General features: G+C 43.8%; 2 protein-coding genes and 1 long non-coding RNA gene across 4 annotated transcripts; 1 reads left to right on the top strand and 2 right to left on the bottom strand.

Annotated features, from left to right (window-relative positions):
• The first annotated feature begins 204 nt into the window (after positions 1-204).
• On the top strand, positions 205-5715 carry LOC147992124 (uncharacterized). Its single transcript, XM_087527955.1, has 2 exons — positions 205-2204; positions 3467-5715. Exon 2 carries the CDS (start codon positions 3867-3869, stop codon positions 5100-5102), a length of 1236 nt encoding a protein of 411 aa, XP_087384081.1. The 5' UTR covers positions 205-2204; positions 3467-3866; the 3' UTR covers positions 5103-5715.
• Positions 5716-11892: 6177 nt separating this feature from the next.
• On the bottom strand, positions 11893-14552 carry LOC125524263 (uncharacterized). 2 transcript variants are annotated; one of them, XR_007290645.2, is made up of 2 exons: positions 13879-14552; positions 11893-12225 (listed from the first exon to the last, which is right to left on the bottom strand). It is a non-coding gene; the product is annotated as an uncharacterized LOC125524263 (long non-coding RNA). The 2 variants fall into 2 exon arrangements; XR_007290647.2 differs by lacking the exon at positions 11893-12225 and adding an exon at positions 13124-13778.
• A 5959-nt stretch (positions 14553-20511) lies between these two features.
• On the bottom strand, positions 20512-23540 carry LOC125524280 (lipoyl synthase 2, chloroplastic). The gene is made up of 7 exons (XM_048689365.2): positions 22614-23540; positions 22330-22511; positions 22163-22253; positions 21930-22087; positions 21466-21637; positions 21231-21341; positions 20512-21048 (listed from the first exon to the last, which is right to left on the bottom strand). Exons 1-7 carry the CDS (start codon positions 22932-22934, stop codon positions 20962-20964), a joined length of 1122 nt encoding a protein of 373 aa, XP_048545322.1. The 5' UTR covers positions 22935-23540; the 3' UTR covers positions 20512-20961.
• Between the last annotated feature and the right edge of the window lie 108 nt (positions 23541-23648).

Raw genomic sequence — 23648 nt, forward strand, 5'->3', positions numbered from 1 at the left:
CGCGTCCGAAATTGTCTCGGACCCGACCCGGGCTATCGCTACCGTTGTGTCCGGATCATCCCCAAACATCTATAAAACATCTCTGTTTTGTTAATTGGACACCCTCGCCTATTTTTCTTGACCACCCAATTTCGATCGGAGGGTCCAACCTCAATCCTATTTTCATATATATAAACCAACCACCTACCAAAACAGATCAACCCCTAACCCTAGGCTATCCCATCCACTCCTCCCCAATCCCGAAGCCGCCGCCACCCGCTCTTCCTTGTTGTTCGGGAGTTTGTCCCATCATCGCCAGATCCCTTATCTATCGGGATCTTCTCTCGATCCACCCAAACCGTAGCCCTCCACCTCTCGATCTCTCCCTAGTCTGCACCAACCAGCGCCTCCCCTGATCCCCTTGTCCACCTCCTGCAGCCATGAACGCCTGGGGGCCCAACAGCCCGAGCACCGGCCGGCAACCGAAGCTCCATCACCTGCGACCAGGACCGACCTCTTCTGCTCCCCTTCCTCCTTCCCATTTCCTTCTCCTCCTCTCTCTCAACTCCCTCTCCGTCTCTGTACCAGGTACGAACAGGAGAGCACCCGACTCCATGGATGGCCTCAAGTTTTTCCCCAACGCCAGCCATCTCAACCACCTCGCGTCACCACCGGCAGTTTCCTCGCCGGAGACCCACCAGCAGGTCACCAACATCGTGCCCCGCCATCTCCAGCCTTGTGCGTCCAAGCCCGTGGCCGCCGCCTTGCCTCGTCGCCGGAGTCCCTCGCCCGCGCCAAGCTCCTGTCGCCATCATTCCCGGCGCCTTCAGCTCCGCCACTGGCCAAATCGAGCTGCCCCAGGGTCCCTCTGTCCCCTGCTATGTTCGATCCGGAGGATCCCGGCTGGAGCTGCCTGCGTTGGCCCGTCCCTGCCCGAGCCTCCCCTGCATCCTGTTCGCGCCTCCCGCACCTGAGGCCCGAGCTCCTCCTGCGATGCCCGCCGCCGGAGCTCCTCCTTGCCCGCGCCTGGAGGACGCCGAGCTGTCGACGCTCCTCCCCAACCCTCTGCATCGCCTGGATCCGGCTGGGTCCATGCTTCCCTGCCGCCGGCGTCGCCAAGTCCCTGCATCGCCGCTGTTTTACCTGTCGCTGCCTTTCTTCTTCAGAAACGAGCAGCAGTGACTCGCTCGTCCCGAGCATTGACCGCCTTCTCTGCATCAAACCGGGCCGCCCCAACGACCGAGCTCCTCCTGCAAGGCCCAGCGCCGCCTCTACGTCGCCATCACCATGGGCCGCCGGATCCACAAGCCTCTCCGCAAACGGGCCGAAGCCCATGGGTGAGGCCGCCCCCATGCGCCCTTATTTTTTTTCATGTTGGGCCAGCCTGCCAGTTTCGGCCTGTTCATTTTTTTTCAGTTGGCAGCGAATTATTAATTTTCTCAGAGCATCGCATATTTACAGAACGGCCCCTATTTTTTAACTGCTAATAACTTTTGAACCATGCATCCATTTAAAACATGTCATATATGTAACATGGCTAAAATTTCATCTAGTGTAATAATTTGCAACTTTCATCTATGTTTAAAATGTTTAAGCTGTTGTTTGCTTGTTTTTGCATAAATGCCATGCTAAAATGATTTAATTCATAACTAAATAACCGTAGCTCCAAATTTAATAAACTTTATATGTAAATGTGGTAGAAAAATGCCTAGATTATCATGGTGGCTCTACTTTGCATGTTTAATAACTCTAAAATTGTGTTTAGGGCAGAACAGTACCAAACCTAATATATGCATATAAGGAGTTTCCGGACTTGTGGTTTGTTGTTCCGGCCTCATTTAAACTTGCCTAGATAGGTAGTTTTCTTTTGCTTCACCCTCTTGCCATGTTTAACAACATTTAATATTGTTGGGTACATAAACAAGATCGAACTAAATAAATCACGTGGTGTTCCGTCAATATGCAACTCGTTGCATATTGAGCTCCACTTAACTTGTAGTGTTGTTTGTGCACTTTGCCATGCCATGCTTCATTAAACCGGACATGCATCATACTTGATTGTGCATCATGCCATGTCTATGTGGTGGTTGTTTACTATGTTGTGTGCTTCTTTCTGGTGTTGCTTCTTCGGGTTGGTTCCGGTAACGTCGCGTTTGTGAGGAACCGTTCGACTACGTCCGTTTGTCTTCTTCATGGACTCGTTCTTCTTCCTTGCGGGATCTCAGGCAAAATGATCATACCCTCGAAATCACTTCTATCTTTGCTTGCTAGATGCTCGCTCTTTTGCTATGCCTATGCTGCGATACCTACCACTTGCTTATCATGCCACCCATATTGTTGAACCAAGCCTCTAACCCACCTTGTCCCAGCAAACCGTTGTTTGGCTATGTTACCGCTTTGCTCAGCCCCTCTTATAGCGTTGTTAGTTGCAGGTGAAGATTGAAGTTTGTTCCTTGTTGGAACATGGAGATACCGTTCCTTGTTGGAACATGTTTACTTGTTGGGATATCACTATATATCTTATTTAATTAATGCATCTATATACTTGGTAAAGGGTGGAAGGCTCGGCCTTATGCCTGGTGTTTTGTTCCACTCTTGCCGCCCTAGTTTCCGTCATATCGGTGTTATGTTCCCGGATTTTGCGTTCCTTACGCGGTTGGGTAATAATGGGAACCCCTTGACAGTTCGCCTTAAGTAAAGCTCTTCCAGCAATGCCCAACATTGGTTTTACCATTTGCCACCTAGCCTTTTCTTTTCCCTTGGGAGTCGCGCTCCTGAGGGTCATCATTATTTTAACCCCCCCGGGCCAGTGCTCCTCTGAGTGTTGGTCCAACCTGTCAGCTGCCGGTGACCACCAGGGGCAACTCTGGGCTGGCCTACCCGTACCTAAGACAATCTGAGTGTGAAAGAGATATGTGCAGCTCCTATCAGGATTTGTCGGCACATTCGGGCGGTGTTGCTGGTTTAGTTTTACCCTGTCGAAATGTCTTGTTGTACCGGGATACCGAGTCTGATCGGAACGTCTCGGGAGGAGGTCTATTCCTTCGTTGACCGTGAGAGCTTGTCATGGGCTAAGTTGGGACACCCCTGCAGGGATTTGAACTTTCGAAAGCCGTGCCCGCGGTTATGGGCAGATGGGAATTTGTTAATGTCTGGTTGTAGATAACTTGAACCTTAACTTAATTAAGATGAGTCAACTGCGTGTGTAACCGTGATGGTCTCTTTCCGGCGGAGTCCGGGAAGTGAACACGGTGTTGGAGTTATGCTTGACGTAGGTTGTTCTAGGATCACTTCTTGATCATACTTTTATCGACCGTGCTTTGCCTTCTCTTCTCGCTCTCATTTGCGTATGTTAGCCACCATATATGCTAGTCGCTTGCTGCAGCTCCACCTCATATCTTTACCTTACCCATAAGCTTAAATAGTCTTGATCGCGAGGGTGCGAGATTGCTGAGTCCCTGTGGCTCACAGATACTTCCAAAACCAGCTTGCAGGTGCCGATGATGCCATTCCAGGTGACGCAGCCAAGCTCAGGCGGAGCTCGATGAAGATCTTGTCCTTTATGTCGTTTCGTTCTAGTTGATCAGTAGTGGAGCCCAATTGGGGTCGATCGGGGACCTTGTCGCATTTGGGGTTCTTCTTTTATTTTGGTTCCATAGTCGGACCTTGATTGTATTTGGTTGATGTAATGCTTTATTCTTGTAACTGTGTGAAGTGGCGATTGTAAGCCAACTATGTATCTCTTTTCTCTTATGTATTACATGGGTTGTGTGAAGATTACCTCACTTGCAACATTGCTTTCAATGCGGTTATGCCTCTAAGTCGTGCTTCGACACGTGGGAGATATAGCCGCATCGAGGGCGTTACAAGAGGAAACCCAACACTCAATGGAACAAGATGTGATTTTAAATGGTGCTTCAAGGGATCCTACATCATCATCTATTGCTTTTTGCCTTATGGCTAAGGCTTCAAAGGTATCTCCTACTTTGAAACCCAATATGTCTCTTGATGATGATGTTGATGCTAATGATGATAAGGATAATGATGAAGAGAATGATAATGTTGCCTCCTTAAAAATTAAGGGGGAAATGGTTTTTAAAGCTCTTAATAAAAATAAAATTGCTCGTTCCAACTTCATGGAAATCATATCCATTGCCATTGAGGGCAAGAAATATATTGATGAGTTGGAATCTTGTCTTGAGGAGCATGAGGTCACCATTGATAAAATGGAAGGTCATGAGCGTGATTACACTAATGAGATCGCAGACCTCTCCCAAGCTCTCGAACTTGAACAAACCACCAAGGAATCTCTTGAGGAGACTTTTGCTCTAGAATTATCTAGAGTGAGGGAATCTCGTGACAGAGCTCTTAAGGTGGCCAATGATTTTGAAATTAAACATGAGGAGCTTGAAGTTGCACATGCTAAACTCCTTGGGGACTTTGAGCACCTCGAAAATGGCTCAAGGGTCATTAAGAGTGAGCTCATCAAACTCACCGGGTCTCATGCTCAACTTAAAGCTTCGTATTCAAAAGAGCTTTGCAAGGTGTCCTCTCCTCTTGTTGTTAATGATGATACTTGTGCTACTAACTCTATCTCTTGTGAAGCATCCATTTTGAAGGAGAATGTTGAGCTAAGGGCTCAACTTGAGTTGCTATCTAGCAATTATGGGATGTTGGAAGAAAATCATGTAAAGCTCACAAGATCTCATGATGATCTTCTAGTATCCCATAATGTGCTAAAGTTAGCTCATGAGGCCATGCTTGCTAAGGTAACATCTAGTGAGCCTCATGTGGATACTAGCACTACTTTTATTCAAAATGTTATATTGCCTTGTGCTAGTCCTCGCGATTCATCCATGCATAATGTTGGTACATCTTGTGATGAATTGCTTTCCTTGCCTTGTTGCTCTAACGATGAAGCTTATACTTCCTCTAGTACTTGTGTTGAGACTAACCATGTAGAGGAAATCAAAGAGCTCAAGGCCCAAGTCACTTCTTTGAAGAAAGACTTGGAAAAGAGTCATGAAGGGAAATTCACACTCAACAATATCTTGAGTGTGCAAAAATCCCCCAATGACAAAGGTGGACTTGGATTCAACTCCAACAAGAAGAAGAAATCCTAGGTGAACAAAAAGAAGGGCCAAGAACAAGTCAAGAATTCGGCCAAGATTGTTTGCTTCAAGTGCAAAGTAGAAGGGCATCATGTTAGATCTTGCCCATTGAAGAAGAAGCCCATTAGTGACAAGCAACAAGGGAAGCGGCCACAAGTTCACTCTCATTCTCAACCTCAAGTTGAAGAAAAGCCTCTTCCCAGGAAGACTCAAGCTTATGCTTCTCAAGTTGAGAAATCAAGTGAGAAGAAAGTGAAGAGTAGACGTTGCTACCTATGTCGCGAGAAAGGTCACCTCGCTTATTCATGCACTAGTGGTAACTTATGCAACCCAATTATTATTGATGATGTCTATTCTTTTGGGAAGGATAAGGTTGGCAATGTGGTTGCCAAGTTTGTTGGTACTCAAAGTGATTTGAAGCAAAGAACCATTTGGGTAGCCAAGCCTATTGTGACTAACCTCTTAGGACTCAACTTGGTTGGGGTCCAACAAGCTCAAACTTGATCAATAGGTGATGTTGGAGGTCATTGGAGACTTGGCTACATTATGAAGAATTAAGGGGACTTCATCATTCTTATTGTCTCAAGCCAAGTCATTTGGATTATCAAGTTTCTATCTTATATCCAATGTTCCTCCTTGCGGTAACTCGTGCTTAAATTGTTTACATTGAAATTTACTTGCCCCTTTGCATGTTTGGCTTTGTTCCTTGCATGTGTTTGTATATGTTGTGCTTCCAACTTGATTATCTTGAGCAATCAAGTATGTGTGTGTTGGTTTGCACATCATGTACGTGTGTGTCATGCGTTGAGCCTTTTGCATCTTGTTTATTTCTTAGTTGGCTCTTGTGAGAGATTAATGGAATATCCCATTATGGGGGAGTGATGTGCTTTGTGCACTTCACAATCCTATAAAGGTGGGTACATGGGGAATACCACTTAGAATTTATATTGCAAGCTTATCTAGTCGCTATGTGGTATGTCTTCTCATGAGAAATTCAAATTCTAAATAGTCCATTAATTATCTCTTGTTGGATCCTTTAATTGCCTCTTGTTTATCCTTAATTGGTATCACATTATGGGGGAGTAATATGCTATGTGTATATTACTAGCCTAGAAAATGTGTACATTTGAGATATTGTCACCTAGAGTTGATATTGTAAATTATCTTGTTCCTAGGTGGCATGTTAGCTCTACAAGTTACAATTTTCTTTTTGTTTGGTGTGAAGATGATGTCGGATATCCTTGTTATCTACCACCGGGAATTATTTCCAAATACTTCTTGTCTTTTGACAATTGGTACTCACTTATGTGTGGTAGAAATTATTGATCATCTTTACATTGGCCTTTGCTTTTATTTGCTTTATCTCTTGCCTAGGATTGTGTCAACTCCCTTTGTCTTCCATACCACTTGTGGATCTTGTTTATTTCTTGATCTTGTCTAGTGTTTTCTAGATATAGTGAAAGTGGTGATCCCCCCTTGTTCATTTTGTATTCAAATGCAATTTCTCTATAATGCACTAGTCTTGGGGGAGCTATCCTATTTTCTCTAAAACACTCATCTTGTGATCCTTATCAAATGTGTGTCGGTGAAAGGCAAGTCATTTCTTTTGGGTACTTTGTGCCATCATGAAACTTTGTAGAGAGCTCGGTTTGTTTGGAACCATCCTCTCTTTTGGGAGTTTGACATCTTTCTTTTTGAGTGTAGCAATGGATATCTCATTCCTTGATGTATCTTTTATGGATATCCTCCAAGTGATGATTTATTCATTTGGTATCTTCTCTTCGCTTGGTATTTCTTTGTCTTTTGGTCTCGGTTCTTGAAAGTCTTGAGCATGCATATTTACTTCTTGTAGTTTCTTTGGCATGTTTTCTTTCTTTGACCCAATATATAGGGGGAACTCCACCAAGTCTCAAATTGGATGAGATGTGCATGAAATTCATTTTCATATCTATATGCACATATTTATGTGGAGTTTGTCCTATGTGTTGTTGGTTCTCTAACTCTTTGGTCCCAATGAGTTTGGGTACCATTTTGTTTGTGTTGTTGTTCTAGGAACAAGTGGAGATGCATTGGATGCTCGGCTCACTCACAAGGAAGGTGGTGTCACCATGTGCTTATTGGAGTCAAGCTAGGATGATTAATGAACTACTATCTACCTTTAATTGGCATCTACTACATCCATCCAATGGTATTTCGGTAACAAGTATCATCATCTACTTCATGCACACATTTCTTGCATCAACCTTTCATAGGTTGTATCATGGCATGTTATCCATTCTCTCTTGTGATACTTGTTTCCTTTCTCAAAGCATCCCAACAATGATGTCTTGTTGCTAGTTGTGATGTCTTTGATGTTCGTGTGGTTGGAATTCATTTATATGCAATAAGACCATATCTAGCCTTGTGCTATGCTCTCAAGCAAATATCTTATTGGTATATGTATGACTTCCGTTTGGATATCTTGTTCCTTCATGTTGTAACTATTTCGGGTGTACATCCTTCTTTGTAGATATATATCATCATGATTTCGTCTACCTAGAACCTTATACACTTGAGAGAAATTACATCTCTAGATGATATCCTTTCTTTCACGCCCACCTTGCCTTTCTTATGTTATTTCTTTGGTGGCTCCGTGAAAGCTTTTGCCTTGAGTGCGTATCGTATCTCGTTGCATCTTGATGCACTCTTGTGTGGTGAAGATTATTTTCCTCATGCTTATCTCTACGAGGCTTTTTTCCATCTTAATTGGTATCCCTCGTCTTGATGAGGCTTTCATCTTCTATCTTCGCCACGGGTTGTCACAAGCATAGGTTCTTTATATGCTTATTAGTTAGCTTGTGAACCCATTTGCTAGTTGTATGTGGGAATGATAGGCTTTGCACTGTGTTGCCTCATTTTTTCAAGACTTTATTGATACTTAATGCTCATCCGTACATTAGTCTTCTCAAGTGCATTGCCTTGACTCACAACATCATTTTGGTTGAGCCCATTCTTAAGTTGCCTTTTTCACTTATTGCTCAACCATGTGTTTGTTACATGTACTAGGCTTGGTTTCCTATATGCTCACTTGCACTTGTTGTAAGTTTCTATTGATTTTGGGGGAGCTATGATCCTATTTTGTGCACTTTGTATCCAAATACAAAAATTCTTATGTGTGCACAAATCATGGGGAGCTTCTCTAGTTTCTTTAGAACACTCCTTTGCTCTTATCATAATATCCTTTATTCATGTAGCTCGTAGGATCTTTGGCCTAGTTGGTTCAATTGGTATCTTTTGATAGCTTGCTTCAATTGGTATCTTTTGATTGCTTGATTGCTTGTTTCTCTCTTTGTTATGTCCTTGTGGCATATCATTCCTTTAGCAATCTTGGTGCCTCAATATAGTTGGTCTTCCTCCAAGTATTACCGTTGGATATGTGTATTGCATTCCACTCTCTTGTTGAGAAATACACAATTTATGGAGGAACACAATTTATATTGGCCTTCTATGCTTTTCGCCCATTTTGGCAATCAATGCCAATGGGGGAGAAGTTTCAGAGAGTTTTGTGGAGAAGTCTTCAGAGTTTTCTCCTTGCTTTGGTTTTGTTCCTAAGCATTTGCATCTCATACACATGCATTATTGGTTGTTGCATTGCTTGGTGATGCATAATTCCTTGTATAAACTCTTGTGAAAGTGATTGTCATCAATTACCAAAATGGGGGAGATTGAAAGAACATGCGGTGCCCCCATGTTTGGTTTTGGTAATTGATGACAATCTTTATGGACTAATGGTTTCCTTGAGTTATATTTGAAGGTTTTGTCCATAGGCTTTTCTTGAAGTACATGTGTTGGTTTCAAGGAGAGTTTGTGTCGACCAAGGTGCTATTCAAGGAATTATCCAAAGATTGGTCATTTGAGAGTTGAGCTTATTGCAAGTATGTCTTGAAGAAGAAGATTGTGTGATCATTCATGTTTACCTTCAAGACATCATCCAAACGAAGAGAGTTGGAAAGATTCAAGGTTGATCAAGACTAAGTCAAGAGTGAATCAAGTTGATCAACTCACAAAGAGTAGAAGATGTACCGAGAGGGGTCGAGTGATCCCATGGTATGGTAAGCATTGTCCATTGCACTTTGTGTACTAACCCATGGTCTATGTGAGAGTCTATGTGGGGTTAGGTACGTGTCCATGGGCTTGCGTCAAGAGGATGATATCATACAACCCATGGGAAGGATGACATCAAGTGGTGATCGTCATCAAGATTGCCGTGTGCAATTTCAAGTGGAGAATCACGAAGAGATCAAGTGCTTGAAGCTGCCATCCATTGTGGTGTCAATGGACTTGTGAAGATGTGCCGAAGAGTGGCTCACCCATAGTGGAGTATGGGGGAGCAATCATCTAGTCTTCATCGACCCAACGCAATCAAGAAAGGTGGTCCATCTTGAGGAGGACAAGATCGTCTTCATCTAACTCAAGTGGATCATGTGCAAGGCAAAGGTTTGCCCTTGATAGGTTTTCTATTTTACCGGTCTCATGGTGGTAGTTGGGAGACCGGGTTATAGGATCGATAGTCGTACTATCAAGGGGGGCTCTCAAGTGAGTAGCTTGATCGTATCGTTCGTCGAGAGCTCAAACCATTGCATCCTTGCATCATGTTTCTTGGTTCTTGTTTGGTTCTCTTTGTGAGTCTTAGAGCTTATGGTCATCTTGATGACAAGCTTGGTTTCATCGAAAACGGAGTTCGCATGCGTCTTCTATGATGTTTTCGGTGTTGTAGGTTTTACCGATCTTATCCGAGGAAGGGTCCTCACCATTTTCTTATGGGCCTTTTCTAATTTTCTTCTTATTGATATTTCTTTCAAGATTGTGTTAGCCCTTGTCGCTAGCTTTCCAACAAATTTGGTTTTATCGAATTCGGAGTCCGTTTGCAAAAGTTGTGGCAGTTTTGGTGTTCTGAAAAGGCTGCAGCGGTACTACCGCGAATTGGAGCGGATGTAATTTTTTACTACCGCTCCAGAGCAGTACTACCGCGGCTCCTACAGCGGTAGTACCGCTCCGGACCAAAAACTCGTCCCAAGTCTTGCGGTGGTAGGCCCGGATGTATTTTTTTAGTACCGCTCGCAAGAAGTAGTACTGCTACCATTTGCGGTAGTACCGTGAGGTCGAGCGGTAGTACCGTGAGGACGAGCGGTAGTACCGCTCCGGCGGTTCTTCTGGCCTTTTGCCTCCTCGCTGTTGTTTTTCAAAGGGGTACTTCCGCCCTAGCGGTAGTACCGCTCCTTGGAGCGGTAATACCGCTCTGTGCGGGCTGTGAGCATAACGGCTGGATTTTTCCCCACCTATAAAAGGGGGTCTTCTTCCCCAATGAACCTAATCTCTTGAGCTCGTTTTTGCCCCCATTGCTGGCCTTTTTTGAGCTTGCTAACTCTCAATCCCTCCATGGATTCTTGCTAGTTTTTGAGGGAAAAGAGAGAGGAGATCTAGATCCACATTTCCACCAATCACTTTCTCCTCTATGTGAGGGGAACCCCTTGGATCTAGATCTTGAAGCTCTTGGTGTTCTCCTTCTTGTTCTTCCTCTCATTTCCCCCCTAGCATTAGTTGCTACGGTGGGATTTGAGAGAGAAGGACTTGGGCACTCCGTGTGCCCTTGCCATTGCATTTGGTGCATCGGTTTGAGTTTTCCACGGTGATACGTGGAAGTGAAGTTTGAGAAACTTATTACTCTTGGGTGTTTGGGCACCCTAGAGCTTGTTCCTCTTGGGTGCCTTGGCACCCTAGACGGTTGGTGTTGTTCGGAGCTCAATCATTGTGGTGTAAAGCTCCGGGCAAGCGTCAGGGTCTCCAATTAGGTTGTGGTGATCGCCCCGAGCAATTTGACGGGTACCGGTGACCGCCCCCAAGGGTTGCCAAAGTGTACGGGTTCGGTGACCGCCCCCAAGGGTTGCCATTTGTACGGGTTCGGTGACCGCCCTCAAGGGTCCCTTAGGGCATGTACAATGGTTCTATCTTAAGAGTGCCACGTAGGATAAATGATGAGTTGGAGGAAAGAGAAATCATAAGAGAAGGCTTGTCTTCTCTTATTTAAGAAAAGACAAGAGATGATGTCTTAGCACAATTTGTCTCACCACGTTTTTAGGAACAACTAATTATTGAAGATAAGACTAAGAGATGACTCATTGTAGACTTGTTTTTTTGTCATCTCTAATTTACATGCAAAACTTAAGATAAGACTATCTTATCAACCATTGTACATGCCCTTAGTGGAATCACGACATCTTGCATTGTGCGAGGGCGTGAGGAGATTACGGTGGCACTAGTGGCTTCTTGGAGAGCATTGTGCCTCCACACCGCTCCAAACGGAGATTAGCATCCGCAAGGGTGTGAACTTCAGGATACATCATCGTCTCCGCGTGCCTCGGTTATCTCTTACCTGAGCTCTTTACTTATGCACTTTACTTTGTGATAGCCATATTGTTTCTTGTCATATATCTTGCTATCACATAATTGCTTATCTTGCTTATCATAAGTTGTGGTGCACATAGGTGAGCCTAATTGTTTTAGGTTTTGTGCTTGACAAAGTAACCACTAGATTTATTCCGCATTTGTTCAAGCCTAAATCGTAATTATTTTAAAACGCCTATTCACCCCCCCCCCCCCTCTAGGCGACATCCACGATCTTTCACTTGCAAAGTGACAGGAAAACAATTCAACTGTTGAACATAAGGATCTGAATTGAACCTTGCTGCTGCAACAAAAGAATTAGATTCCTTTCTAAAGCACTAACAATTACAGTGTAAATACATTTAGGAAATACACTGTAAATCAACTAAAGAATTACATTACAAGAGCACTAAGAATTACAATGAAGATTCAGTAAAAATTACAATGTAAAACCACTAAAAACATTGTAAATCCACTGAGAAGTACAGTGAGAAAATACACTGTAAATCCAAGTAGAATTACAGTACAAATCCACTAAGGATCCACTAAGAATAACACTGTAATTACACTGTAAAAAAACCACTAAAATACACTAAGAATTACACTGTAAATCCAATTAGGAATACAGTGTAAAATCCACTAAGAAAAGGTAATTCCTGAAAATTCTGAATTAGATTTCATGAATGTACATGCACATATTGAATGGATTTTCCTGAAAATATATACCAAAATGGTTTGGCATTAGATTAACTGAATGAAATTGCACGGAGGAGCATACACATTTACAAAACTACTTCGCTGTAAGTAACACTAAAAAATACTGGAAATAGCAGTACAAATCATTGCAAGTTACACGGCAAATATTACTATAAGTTACACTAAAATACTGGAAAATTTAGAGAAAATCACGGTAAGTTGCACATTACTGAAATTGCAATGAAAATACATTGAAATTACAGTGTAATTATACACTTTAGTTGCTCAAGGTGGTGGTCGTGATTATTAGTAATACCATGGCAGTGGCAGTGCTAGTTCATTCACCAGAAATATGCTAGAAACAATAAAGAATGAGTAGAGCAGAAGGTAGGTGATAGACTAAAGGGAATCACAACCCAATCCCAATCCCAATGTGCAGCAGACTAGATTAGATTGGAGAAGGAATAGAGGGAAAACAGTAGACTAGTTTGGTTGCTAGGTAGATGATGTTGAGCGAGGAAACAAGTCGTTCAAGCAAAGCAAAGGGATCTGAACTGAAACAAAGAGCATCACATCCGATAGGGACATCGACAGGGTCATTGACATGGACAGGGATCTGAACTGAAACAAACAGCACGTTCAAGTGCATGACACCTAGCCGAATTCAACCACAGAGTCTAGACAGTCCCGAACCACTTTAACTTAACTGGAAAAAAAATCAGTTCACGAACGAGAATGACACATTAAACTAGAAATTTGTCCACCAAAAAACATCAACATGAGACTCAATTGACCAGGTGACTCGGCATTTGCATTCAAAATAACGAAGGGTTGTACGTCTACAAAAGCTAGCAGAGGATAAAAGGGGGCATACAAACTTATAGTCCAGAGTTAATTCACAATACAATTCAGACTGTAGTTACACTGATACTCAGTGTAATAGGTGCTGGAAAAAGAGTGGGAAATTTAGAGTAGATCACTAAAACTTAAACATTACTGAAGTTACAAAGCCAGAGAAAAAAGCACTCGAAAGTTACAGAGTAGATCACTGAAACTTACACATTACAGAAGTTACAAAGCCAGACACAAAAGCACTCGAAAATTACAGAGTAGATCACTGAAACTTACACATTACTGAATTTACAAAGCCAGACACAAAAGCACTCAAAAATTACAGAGTAAGATGGACTAATAAAACCTGAAACTACAGTCCAAAATCACTGACGCTTAACTGATAAAATTCAGTCCCGATCACTCCAAATCTGCTCAAAGTTATAATCCAACTCACTGACAAAAACAACCGGCATCATACACATATACAGTAAACATCTAGGAGCTAGATTCAACATTTACATCCACACATCTAGGGGCTGTGCACATATAGGGGCACATGAACAACTACAGAGACATTCGGGAGCAGAAATCAAAAATAGACATGAGGGAACCACCCCTACAACTACATCAAACCAGGCGTTGTTGCATCTACATCTACTAGATGTTGCTCCATCTGCAGCAAAATCGGACATCTAGGAACCACCACAAACAACCTAAAAGAGTTGGGATCCACCACTACACATGGGAACAAACACACCACTAAGCCAGATCTAGCAAAGTCCTACAGAAATTGCAGCGAAATGAAGACATGGGGAAAGGATACTGGCAAACCAACCTCGTTGCGTGAAGAAGGGAGGCACAGGGCTCGAAACACCACAGCAAAAGGAGGGGCGGGACGAAATCAACAGAAGCAGATAAGACACCGCTGCCGAATCACCATGCATCGACCTCTCCTCTGCCTCAACACACTTCAAGGAGAAGCAACAGGGGATGGGGGAGGGGGAGGGGGAGGAGGACCGGGCGCCTAACCACTGGCTCGCTCTCCAGAGATCAGCGACAAAGCTAACCTACCAAAATCGCCATGGCTCTCTCCTCTCTGCCTCCAAGATCTTGCCGCTCCAAATGGGAAAGGAAAACAGACAAAGTCAGCGGAGAAGATAAAAGGAAATTCGAAAATAAAAGAAAAAACCGGCTAGTACACGGACCCGCCAGGATTAACGGGTCTCCAAGGAGAAGATTACGGGCCCGGTAACGAACAAAACAACCCCGAGTCTGGAAAAGAAAAGGAAAAACGCGAATCTTGACACCAAAATCCGACGGGTAGAAAAACGGATGAAAGCAAATTATTTTCATACGGATGAAAATGAGCAATCCCGTTAAAGAAAGTCACTGCTGGCCTGCTACCCGAGTCGGCCTTGAGGGGTCCTGTTTAGTTGGATCGGGAGTCGGACGTGGAGTTTTTCCCTTACGTGTTCGCCGGCAGAAATTGAAAAAGAATCTGCCGCCCTATTGACCATTGGATAGGCATATTAATGACCGTCCGATCTATTAATTTAAACAACCATCCTTTTTGACAACAAGAGTGGTGTTTCCGCAACCGCCTACTTGTTGCAATCACCGAACGTGTTTTTTTTTGCAACAAAGATCTTATTGCAAGAATTTTTCGCAACAAAGATCTTGTTGCAGAAATTTTAAAGATCAACTATGCCTGTCTTTTTTTGATTTTCTGCAACAGAGATCTTGCTTAAGATTTTTTTCGCAACAAAGGTCTTGTTGCAAAATTTTAAAGATCACGCGACACGAGCATGTACTTTTTTATTTTTTGAAACAGAGGTATTGTTGTAATTTTTTGTAACAAAGGTCTTGTTGCAAAAATTTAAAGAATTGATTGGTGTGCTACGCGTCGGCCGGGGGATCCTTTTTAAAGATCCGCCGCCTCGCGAGCAGTCAAATCTGGTGTAATCCTGAGTCAAGGGTCGCTCTTCATTTTTCCCATTTTTGCAACATATGTTTTGTTGCAGAACTTTTTGCAATAGGCGTCATGTTGCACAAAACATTGTAACAAAGGTTGTGTCGTAGATTTTTCTTGCAATAAGGATAATGTTGCAGAATTTCTTTTTGCAACAAAGATTATGTTGCAGGATTTTTTTTGTCTGCATCGTCGCACCGTCGTGTTGCCACTGCAACATTCCCATGTTTCAGAAACATTGAGGTTGCTGCAAAATCATAAGACATACAATGGGTGAGACTAATCGACATGTGGTTGGCTCTCGAGGCCGTGTTGCCACTACAACATTCCTCATGTTTCAGAAACATGGAGGATGTTGCAGAATCCTAATACATATGGTGGGTGGGACTAATCTACACGTAGTTGGCTTCTAAGGACGGCAGATCGCGAGGCGTAGAATCTGTTGGAACACGTGGTTTGTCAGATCAAAAGTGATCCAACGGCTCCACGCACGACGGACGCAAGAGCGTGATCCGTCGGCTGAAAGGTAACATTTCCCTTTTCCCTTTTCCGAGAAAACTTCTATTTTCCTAAAAAAAGAGACAACTTCTATTTATCAACGGTTAAGATGATTCTCAAAAAATAAATCAAAGGTTAAGATAAGATAGTGCAAAGAAAGTCATAAGTAAAAAGTTACATCCAGATCCGTCCTTAGCTCGAGATCACACTGAGGGACTGCGCTACGGTGACATGCACGTGACATGTGCTACGGTAACATGCGGCCCAAATTCAAATTTAAACATTGCGAAAAAATCTGAAAAAGAATCATGCATGTTCACAACACATATTAAAATAACCCCTAAAAATTTCAGATCAAAATTCGAAACATACATCCGAGAAATAAAAAAGAGAAACTCAGATGTGAATAGTCTACAAAGAACCATTCGGGAACTATTCATGACAGATTTCTCTTTTTTGTTTCTCGATGTATGTTTCGAATTTTGATCTGAAATTTTTAGGGGTTATCTTAGTATGTGCTGTGAACATGCATGATTTTTTTCAGATTTTTTCGCAATGTTTAAATTTGAATTTGGGCCGCATGTCACCGTGCATGTCACCGTAGCGCATGTCACCTGATCCCAGTCCCACTGAGCTCTGGAATCCAAAAGTAAATCTAAAAAAATGTATGTTTCACATGCTTCAAAAAGACTGTTTTTCAAACATGTGAAATAAACATTAATATTTGTTGCAAAAAAAAGAATGCACATACATCATTATTTGTTGACAAAAAATACATCATTATTTTTTGGATTTTACTCTTCATCCAAGCTCACGTGAGGTCCGGCTAAAAAGAGGACTTTCAAGTGCAATGCAATCCTTAGGATTTGAATCATACAAATTGAACAACATAGGTAGGAACCTTACGGGGGAGTCCTTAGAAATTCAATCCTACAAATCAAATGATGTACGATAGGAAAAAAATTTAGGTAAGCAAAAATCTGCTAAAAATCATATGAATATCCTTGAATCAAAGGGGCAGTGGCGGATGCACAACTAGGGGGGCGTGCGCCCCCTCCCAACAGTGAAAAATATTTTGAGGGAGGGCTTAGATGAGATTCATTTAGCATTGTGCACTCCCTAGCAGTTTCTACCTCGCTTCGCCAGTGCAAATAAGCCCTTAGACGTGATGGTTGAGAAGTGCAGGTCATACACCGTTCAATGCATCAGGTGACAATCGTGTGCTTAGACGTTGCAGCACATCACAATATCGTTCGATATGTCTGGTGCAAATCACATGTTTGGACATATTGATAATTGTAACACCCTGGATGCAGCGACGCTAGAAGAAGTGCCGAGACCATGCCAAGGCTAAGCGTGCAGCAGCAAAACAATAAGAAAAGGAGAGCAGACTGAAGGTGCTAATTGATGAAACTGGAGAAAGTGCAGGCAACACTTGTGCGGGACAGGTCACTGGATCCAAAGAGAAAGAACAAGATGATGCGCCCCACAAGTCAAGGAGACCACCAGCCTCATCCAAGCGATACGCCTCGCGAGGAATGGATCACATACTGACAGTGGGCCATTGTTGTAACTTGTTAGTGTGTGCAAGTTGCAACATAAATGCCTTTGATTCGTCTATTCTCGGCATCCGGTTGGATCACGAAACTGAACCGACGGACCGTGACAAGGGAGGCTCCTCCTCCTGCTCTCTCTCTCTCTCTCTCTCTCATCCCTCCTCCCTCTGTTAGTTGTTCATGTGATTCATCGGAATTGTTCCTAGTGATTGAGAGAATTGTTCCCTGTAATTGAGAGAAGTGCTTCTGCGGATCTAAGCAATAATAATCTGGAAGCGGCGATGGAGGACATGCATGTGTAGACCAGAACCAGATGGAAATTTTAGTTGAAAAAGAACCAGATGGAATTTTTAGTCTCCATGTTTCGTTAACCTTCTTGCCATTGGATCCGGCTTGCCTGCTCCCTCCCCATGCTTCCATCCGTGCTCCCACTTAATCCTACGGTTGTCTTTTTCCCTTTTCTTTCTTTCTAATCTAATCATCTCCCCCCTTGATTTTAAGGGGGTGGGGCCGGGCCTTATTTTATTCCAATCAAAATAAGCCACGTAGACAGGAGCACGGATGGGCACATGACGGGGGAGCAGGCAAGTCTCGTCCCTTGTCATTTGGCACCTTGAGATGCTACATCATTTTGTCCCGGTCATTCGCCCTCACTTACGTCAATCAAATGTAGACTCGGGCCCCGCCGGTCATTCTCATGGGAAGGACAGATTGTGAGAGTGGAAAATACAATGGGCAAATGATAAAATTTTCCCACAAATAAACTGCATCTTCTGAATGTTGGGTGATTTTAATATTCATGCTTCTCGTCTCATAGTCTTAAACTCTTACGCCCTCTCTAAACTAATATAAGATAATTTAGATCACTATACATTTAGATAACTAGAGTAGTGATCTAAACACTTTTATATTAGTAGTGGTCTATACACTATTATACTAATTTACAGAGTAGTTTTGTACGGTACTCTTCAGGCCTTGCTCTTTGCTTCACTTTGATTGAAGAACACAGGGGATACTGCCTGAAGAAGTCTTTTATGGACTAAAGCAATCAAATGTTGTTTTGGGTTAAAGAAAATGAGAGGACAATTGTATTCATGCAAAGTTATAGAATGGGAAATTCATTTCCTAATCATGTGCATGTGGATGACATCCTACTTGCTAGTGGTGATGTCAACCTACTGCGGGAGGAGAAAAGAAGTTCTTATCCTCAAAGTTCAAAAGAATGTTCTCGGTAGAGTATCTCTCGTTATAAGTATCGAGATTCACAAAGAAAAGAATAAAATGGGGTATTAAGGATGTTGAATGGACATGCTAAGAAAGGTCTCTAAAGTATGCATGCGAGAAACCTACGCCTGTTCTTATAGTCAAGGGTAATGGAACAGGAAACTATGGTGTTCCAAGAGTTGATGAGAAAAGATTCAAAACGGATATGGTACCATATGCTTCAGTTGTTGGAAGCTCATATATTACCCTGACATAGTTCACGTATCCAGGTTGTTTTGGCAATGTCCAGTCCATGTATAGATCACTGGAATGGAGTCAAAGATATCAGCTTCATGCTGAAAGAAATAAGTGTTCTCAAAAGATTGTGAGTACAAAGACAGGACTTGTGAAATGTATAGCGAAATCCACAATTGTCGCTAACTTTCATACTTGGAGATTTTTGTGTGGAAAAGCTCCAAAGAATGAAACAGTTATCATCAATATGATGCAAAGATATGTTATAGCTTGATATGAGGCTGAGGGACAGGCAAAATGGTTATGAAGACCTGTACCCGGAGTTGATAATGGTTGACAACAGCGATAACCATTTTAAGTTTTTCTCTCCTATGACAACGAGTCAAGTGTTGATGCCAAATACACTGACACAGAGTTATGCGTTGTAAAGGAGAAAGTCCGGAATTATGAAGAAATGCTTGAAGCATAAAAGCAATAGACAAGTATTTGCAGATCTGTTTATTAAAGGCTTACCGCCCAGTGTGTTCGGAGAACACACAGTCGACATGGGTTTTATGGTATAGTCTAAAATTTCCGGACAATAAAAGGGCCCAAGGTTAACGAATTTGTTTCAAAACAGAGAGGTATGTTGTGGTTGTCTGATTCTATCGGCAATTGAGTTGTGACGATGAAACATGTTCTATGTATTGATCTGTTATGAAACGAGTAAAGTAAAAGTATAAGATCAAAAGTAAAGTTGAGATCAAGGGGGAGAATGTTAGGATGATCTCCACCGTGTGGGCCCAACGGCCCACCGGACCCTTAGATCCGAGCCCTGATCGGGGGTGATCAACCCACTACGGGTGACGGGCCCCTGTCACCTGCACTATATAAAGAGGTGGGGGCCGGCAGCTCGCATCACGAGGTTCGTCGCAACGCCGTACTCCCACCACATCCCCTACCGATTTAGGTTAGTACAGTGCTGATGGGAAGCACCGCCACCACTACTCTCTGCCATCACTGACACCATGACCGGCACCAGGAGCTCCTCGAGCCACAAGGACAAGGTAGGTTCACCGGATTAATCTACCCTACCCGATCCCACAGATCTAACAGGCCTCCCATACCGTTAAATATGTACTCCCTCCGTTTACAAATATAATATTGACACGAAAAAAAACGAATACTTTTGTAGCTCATCATTTATTGGCAAGTATAGAAAAATAGATTTGCCAACTACTTGTTTCATGGCTTTAATTTAAGCTCCATGCAAAGTCGTAGGCAACACCTAGGATAAAAACACGTCTGAGTCACATGCAGGGAAACTTGCACACGTGTGGTTCTTGACACTGTTATGAGAGAATTATAGAAATTATGGGAATCCAGGGAAGAAAATATGGCGGGGGACAAATTTCTTATGATTGTGAACTGGATAAATATCCTTGGAAGCTAATCCTCTGGAAAGTGCGGTAGTAGCATCCAAATGTACAAATGTTGTGGCAGGGTCGGTCAAATCGAGAGAGGGAATGTGATGAATGCGGTTTTGAATAAGATAACCTTTGCATTTTAGATTTGGGTCTTTGTTGCATTTCAAACTAATGAAGAAGTCAAATAAGAGGTATTCAACTTTTTATGATTCTAGCATAGAGCTATTTTGCCGCTCAGGGTTTTATTTGAAATCCAAATTGAAATGCCTCAACTTGACAAATTGGCGGGCTCTGGCAGGGTTCTAGGTAGTGACCCAAACCGATACCAATAGGGATGAGGGAAGGCTTACTTATTAGTTTCATAATTTCCCTAAAAATAATAGTTTCATAATTGATTATATTCCCCAATTCATAACTACAAAAGTAAGAGGTCAGAAATCTTGGTATCCAAAGGTCCCTAAAGGGTATTCACTCTTTGCTCCTTCTGGATATTTCATAATGGACTACATATAGGCTGAAATGAGTGAAAAACACACTAAAACATGTCTATATACATCCGATTCAGAAAAAAGTACCAGCAAAAAAAAAGAACATATTATATTTGTGAACAAAGTGAGTACTCGGTTTGCAAGGAGCTGGCACACACCAGTGCAAGTGCAACAAATTTTTCAGTTTAGGCACGTAATGGCAACTCTAAGGAACTCCAGCAGACATGCCAAAACACACTGTTTCAGAAACAATCAGGACACCACTATATATAGCACTATAAATCATAGACGAAGCAGCAGATGCAACATCTGCCGGATTTCCATACAGGCACACAACTATCTGTCTAAGCAAGTGATACAAACAAAAATATTCGACACGCGCCAAAGTGCCCAGAGAAATTGAATATCAGGTGTAAGCAATCATAAAACTGACGAGCGCGAAACTTTGAAGGATCAACATCGCCCTAAGCTCTGGAGGCCTCAGAACTAACTCTTCCTGTGTAAAACTCTGGCACGGAACAGAATGGACTGACGAGAATCAGACTAGGATGCAGCAGATACAAGCTGGGCCTTTTTCTGTCTGACAAAATTTTGGACAAATATCTCCCCCGCACGGTAGGAGGACCGGACCTGAAAAAAGTCCAACAATACAAAAGTGAGTTCCTGTAGTTTGCTAACAGCAGCAACCACAAAACTGCAACTAACAAGATGAGTGAGAATTGGTAAAACGTTTGTCTTCTAAAATAAACATTGGCATTCCTTGTCTCAAATATTATTATCTAAAAACATAACCAGCTATATGCAATGCTTACCAGAGGTCCACTAGCAACATATACAAATCCTAAAGATTCTCCATACTCCTTCCAGAAATCAAACTTCTCAGGAGTCACATACTCTCTGACTCTCAAATGTCTTTCTGTTGGCTGTATGATCAAGGAGATTTGGGTGTTACAGCATTTACAAAGGCAGCAGGGTAGTATAAACTATAAACAATACACTGTAAAGTCGATAAACATTCTCCTCAAAGAACTGGGCTAAACATCAAACCTGTAAGTATTGTCCCAAGGTCAGAATGTCAACGTCGATGGCCCTCAAGTCAGCCATGGTTTGCTTTATCTCCTCGTCTGTCTCACCCAGACCAAGCATGATCGAGGACTTTGTTACCATGCCCTTTTTGCAAGCCTTTGCTTGCTTCAGAACCCCTAAGCTCTGATCATATCTGTAGAGATAACGGATTGGAAATAAGGTAGCAGTTGCATCGCCAGATGCAAATATGATGACATTAATGATTTCCCTTCTGTAATTGCTTCTAAAATTATCAGTGAAGATGCAGGTTTTGAAATTACAGATGTCATGTTACCAAATCATTAGAGTACTGTGAATGGGTGTGATGGAGTCAGAGGAGGGTATTGATGATATAGTGCTTTAGGGGGCTCCCCTAGTTAGTATGCACAATGGTGGGAGCACAATAGACTGAGCAACGTACAAAAGAAGTCGGATAATCTTATTACCCTGCTCGGGGATCTCTAACTATTCTCTGCATACTCCTCACAGTTTCGATGTTGTGCGCATACACATCTAGACCAGAGTTTGCCAGAGACGCAACTGCCTCCAGGTCGCCTCGAAAATCTGAAGTTAGACACTCCACCAATATCGTAGGCTTCAACTCCTGAACAGAAGACCCAGAACTATCACATGGTAGATTCACCAACTTAATCAGCAAGCTAAGGCGCCAGAGACAAACCTTGAGAGCCCTGACTGTTTCGGCGAAATGGCCACTTCCACCATCCGGGATGTCGTCTCTGTCGACGCTTGTCAGCACGACATAGTCCACTCTGCAAAGAAACACCGTTTATTATCAGATACTAATTTGTAACATCTTAACATGCCGATAATTGTCAGTGATTGTACCCCCAACTCGCAATCGCGATGGCCGTTTTCAGAGGCTCGAGGGCGTCAGGCGGCAGGGGCTTGTTACTGGTCTTGACGGCGCAGAACCGACAGCCCCGGGTGCAGGTGTCGCCGAGGAGCATGATGGTCGCGGTGGCGATGCCGTCCCCTTCCCCGCCGGCGCCACCACCTCCGTTCCAGCACTGCAGCAGCAGCAGGCAAACCATCACCAAATCGCTGAAAGCATTCGCCCGAGCCACGAACACGGCGGCTCCGTGGCAAGAGGTTCGATGGGCTCCACCTACCTCCCCGATGTTGGGGCACTGGGCCTCGACGCAGACGGTGTTGAGCTTGAGCTCGCCGAGCGACTCCCTGAGCCGGGCGTACTTGTCCCCCTGCGCCGCCCGCTGCCGCAGCCACGCCGGCTTCTTCGCCTCCGGGTCCCTCCCCGTGAACGGCGTCGGCGGGGCCCATCCCGACGCCGCCGCCGACGACGACGCGGGCTCGCCGTGGCATCTCACCGCCGGCAGCGCCTGCCTGGGCCGAGCGAGGAACCTCGCGCCCGCGGAGCCCCGCGCCGAGGGGGGCGGGGGCGGGGGCGGAGGCCGGGCGAGCGAGCTCTGCATTGTGGCGCGCGGAGGGATCGAGGCGGGTTGAATTGAACCCTAGGGCGCCATCGCTGCCGCTGTGTAGCGCGGCGCGGGGGCGATGGTTCCGAAGCTGGGGGGAGAGGGCTTCTGGCTGTGACGGATTTGCCCCTGAGATCTGGTGGACTGCACAGGGTGGTGGGGAGGGCAGGATGGGTATCTCGCGGGAAGACGGCGATCGCACCAAAGCCAGCCTCGCCGTGTTTTTAACTGAAAACACAGTGGTTGGTAAGCTGTTTTTGACCTTGTGTGGTGGTGGGTGCGACGGTGCCAACGCCGTGGCGTGTTGGACGCCGGCGTGGCGGGTGGGGAGAAGGCGACGGCGGCTCTGCGTCGAGCTCCGGGGGACCTCGCCGGCCGGACTGGAGGAAGAAGGTTTCGGTGGCGGTGAGATAATCCGACTGCTGTCGAGACTTCACCTGTGAGTAGCAGTCTGCTGTTGCTGCCAAAGTTCTTCAGTCATTTGCTCTGCTTGCACATGATAAATTCACCTGTACATACAAATTTCCAGGAACAAAAGCCGTTGCTCTGCTTGCACATGATAACAGCGTGCCAAATCCACCTGTACATGCAAATTTCCAGGAACAAAAGCCCGGCTTTGCAGCGCAAAGCGAATGAAATTCGCCTGTACATGCAAATTTCCAGGAATAAAATCCCAGTTTTGCAGCGCAAAGCAAATGAAATTCGCCTGTA

The sequence above is a fragment of the Triticum urartu genome, chromosome 1A, assembly GCF_056163025.1.
Source record: "Triticum urartu cultivar PI428250 chromosome 1A, HENAU_Tu73, whole genome shotgun sequence".
In the NCBI taxonomy this organism is placed as follows: domain Eukaryota; kingdom Viridiplantae; phylum Streptophyta; class Magnoliopsida; order Poales; family Poaceae; genus Triticum; species Triticum urartu.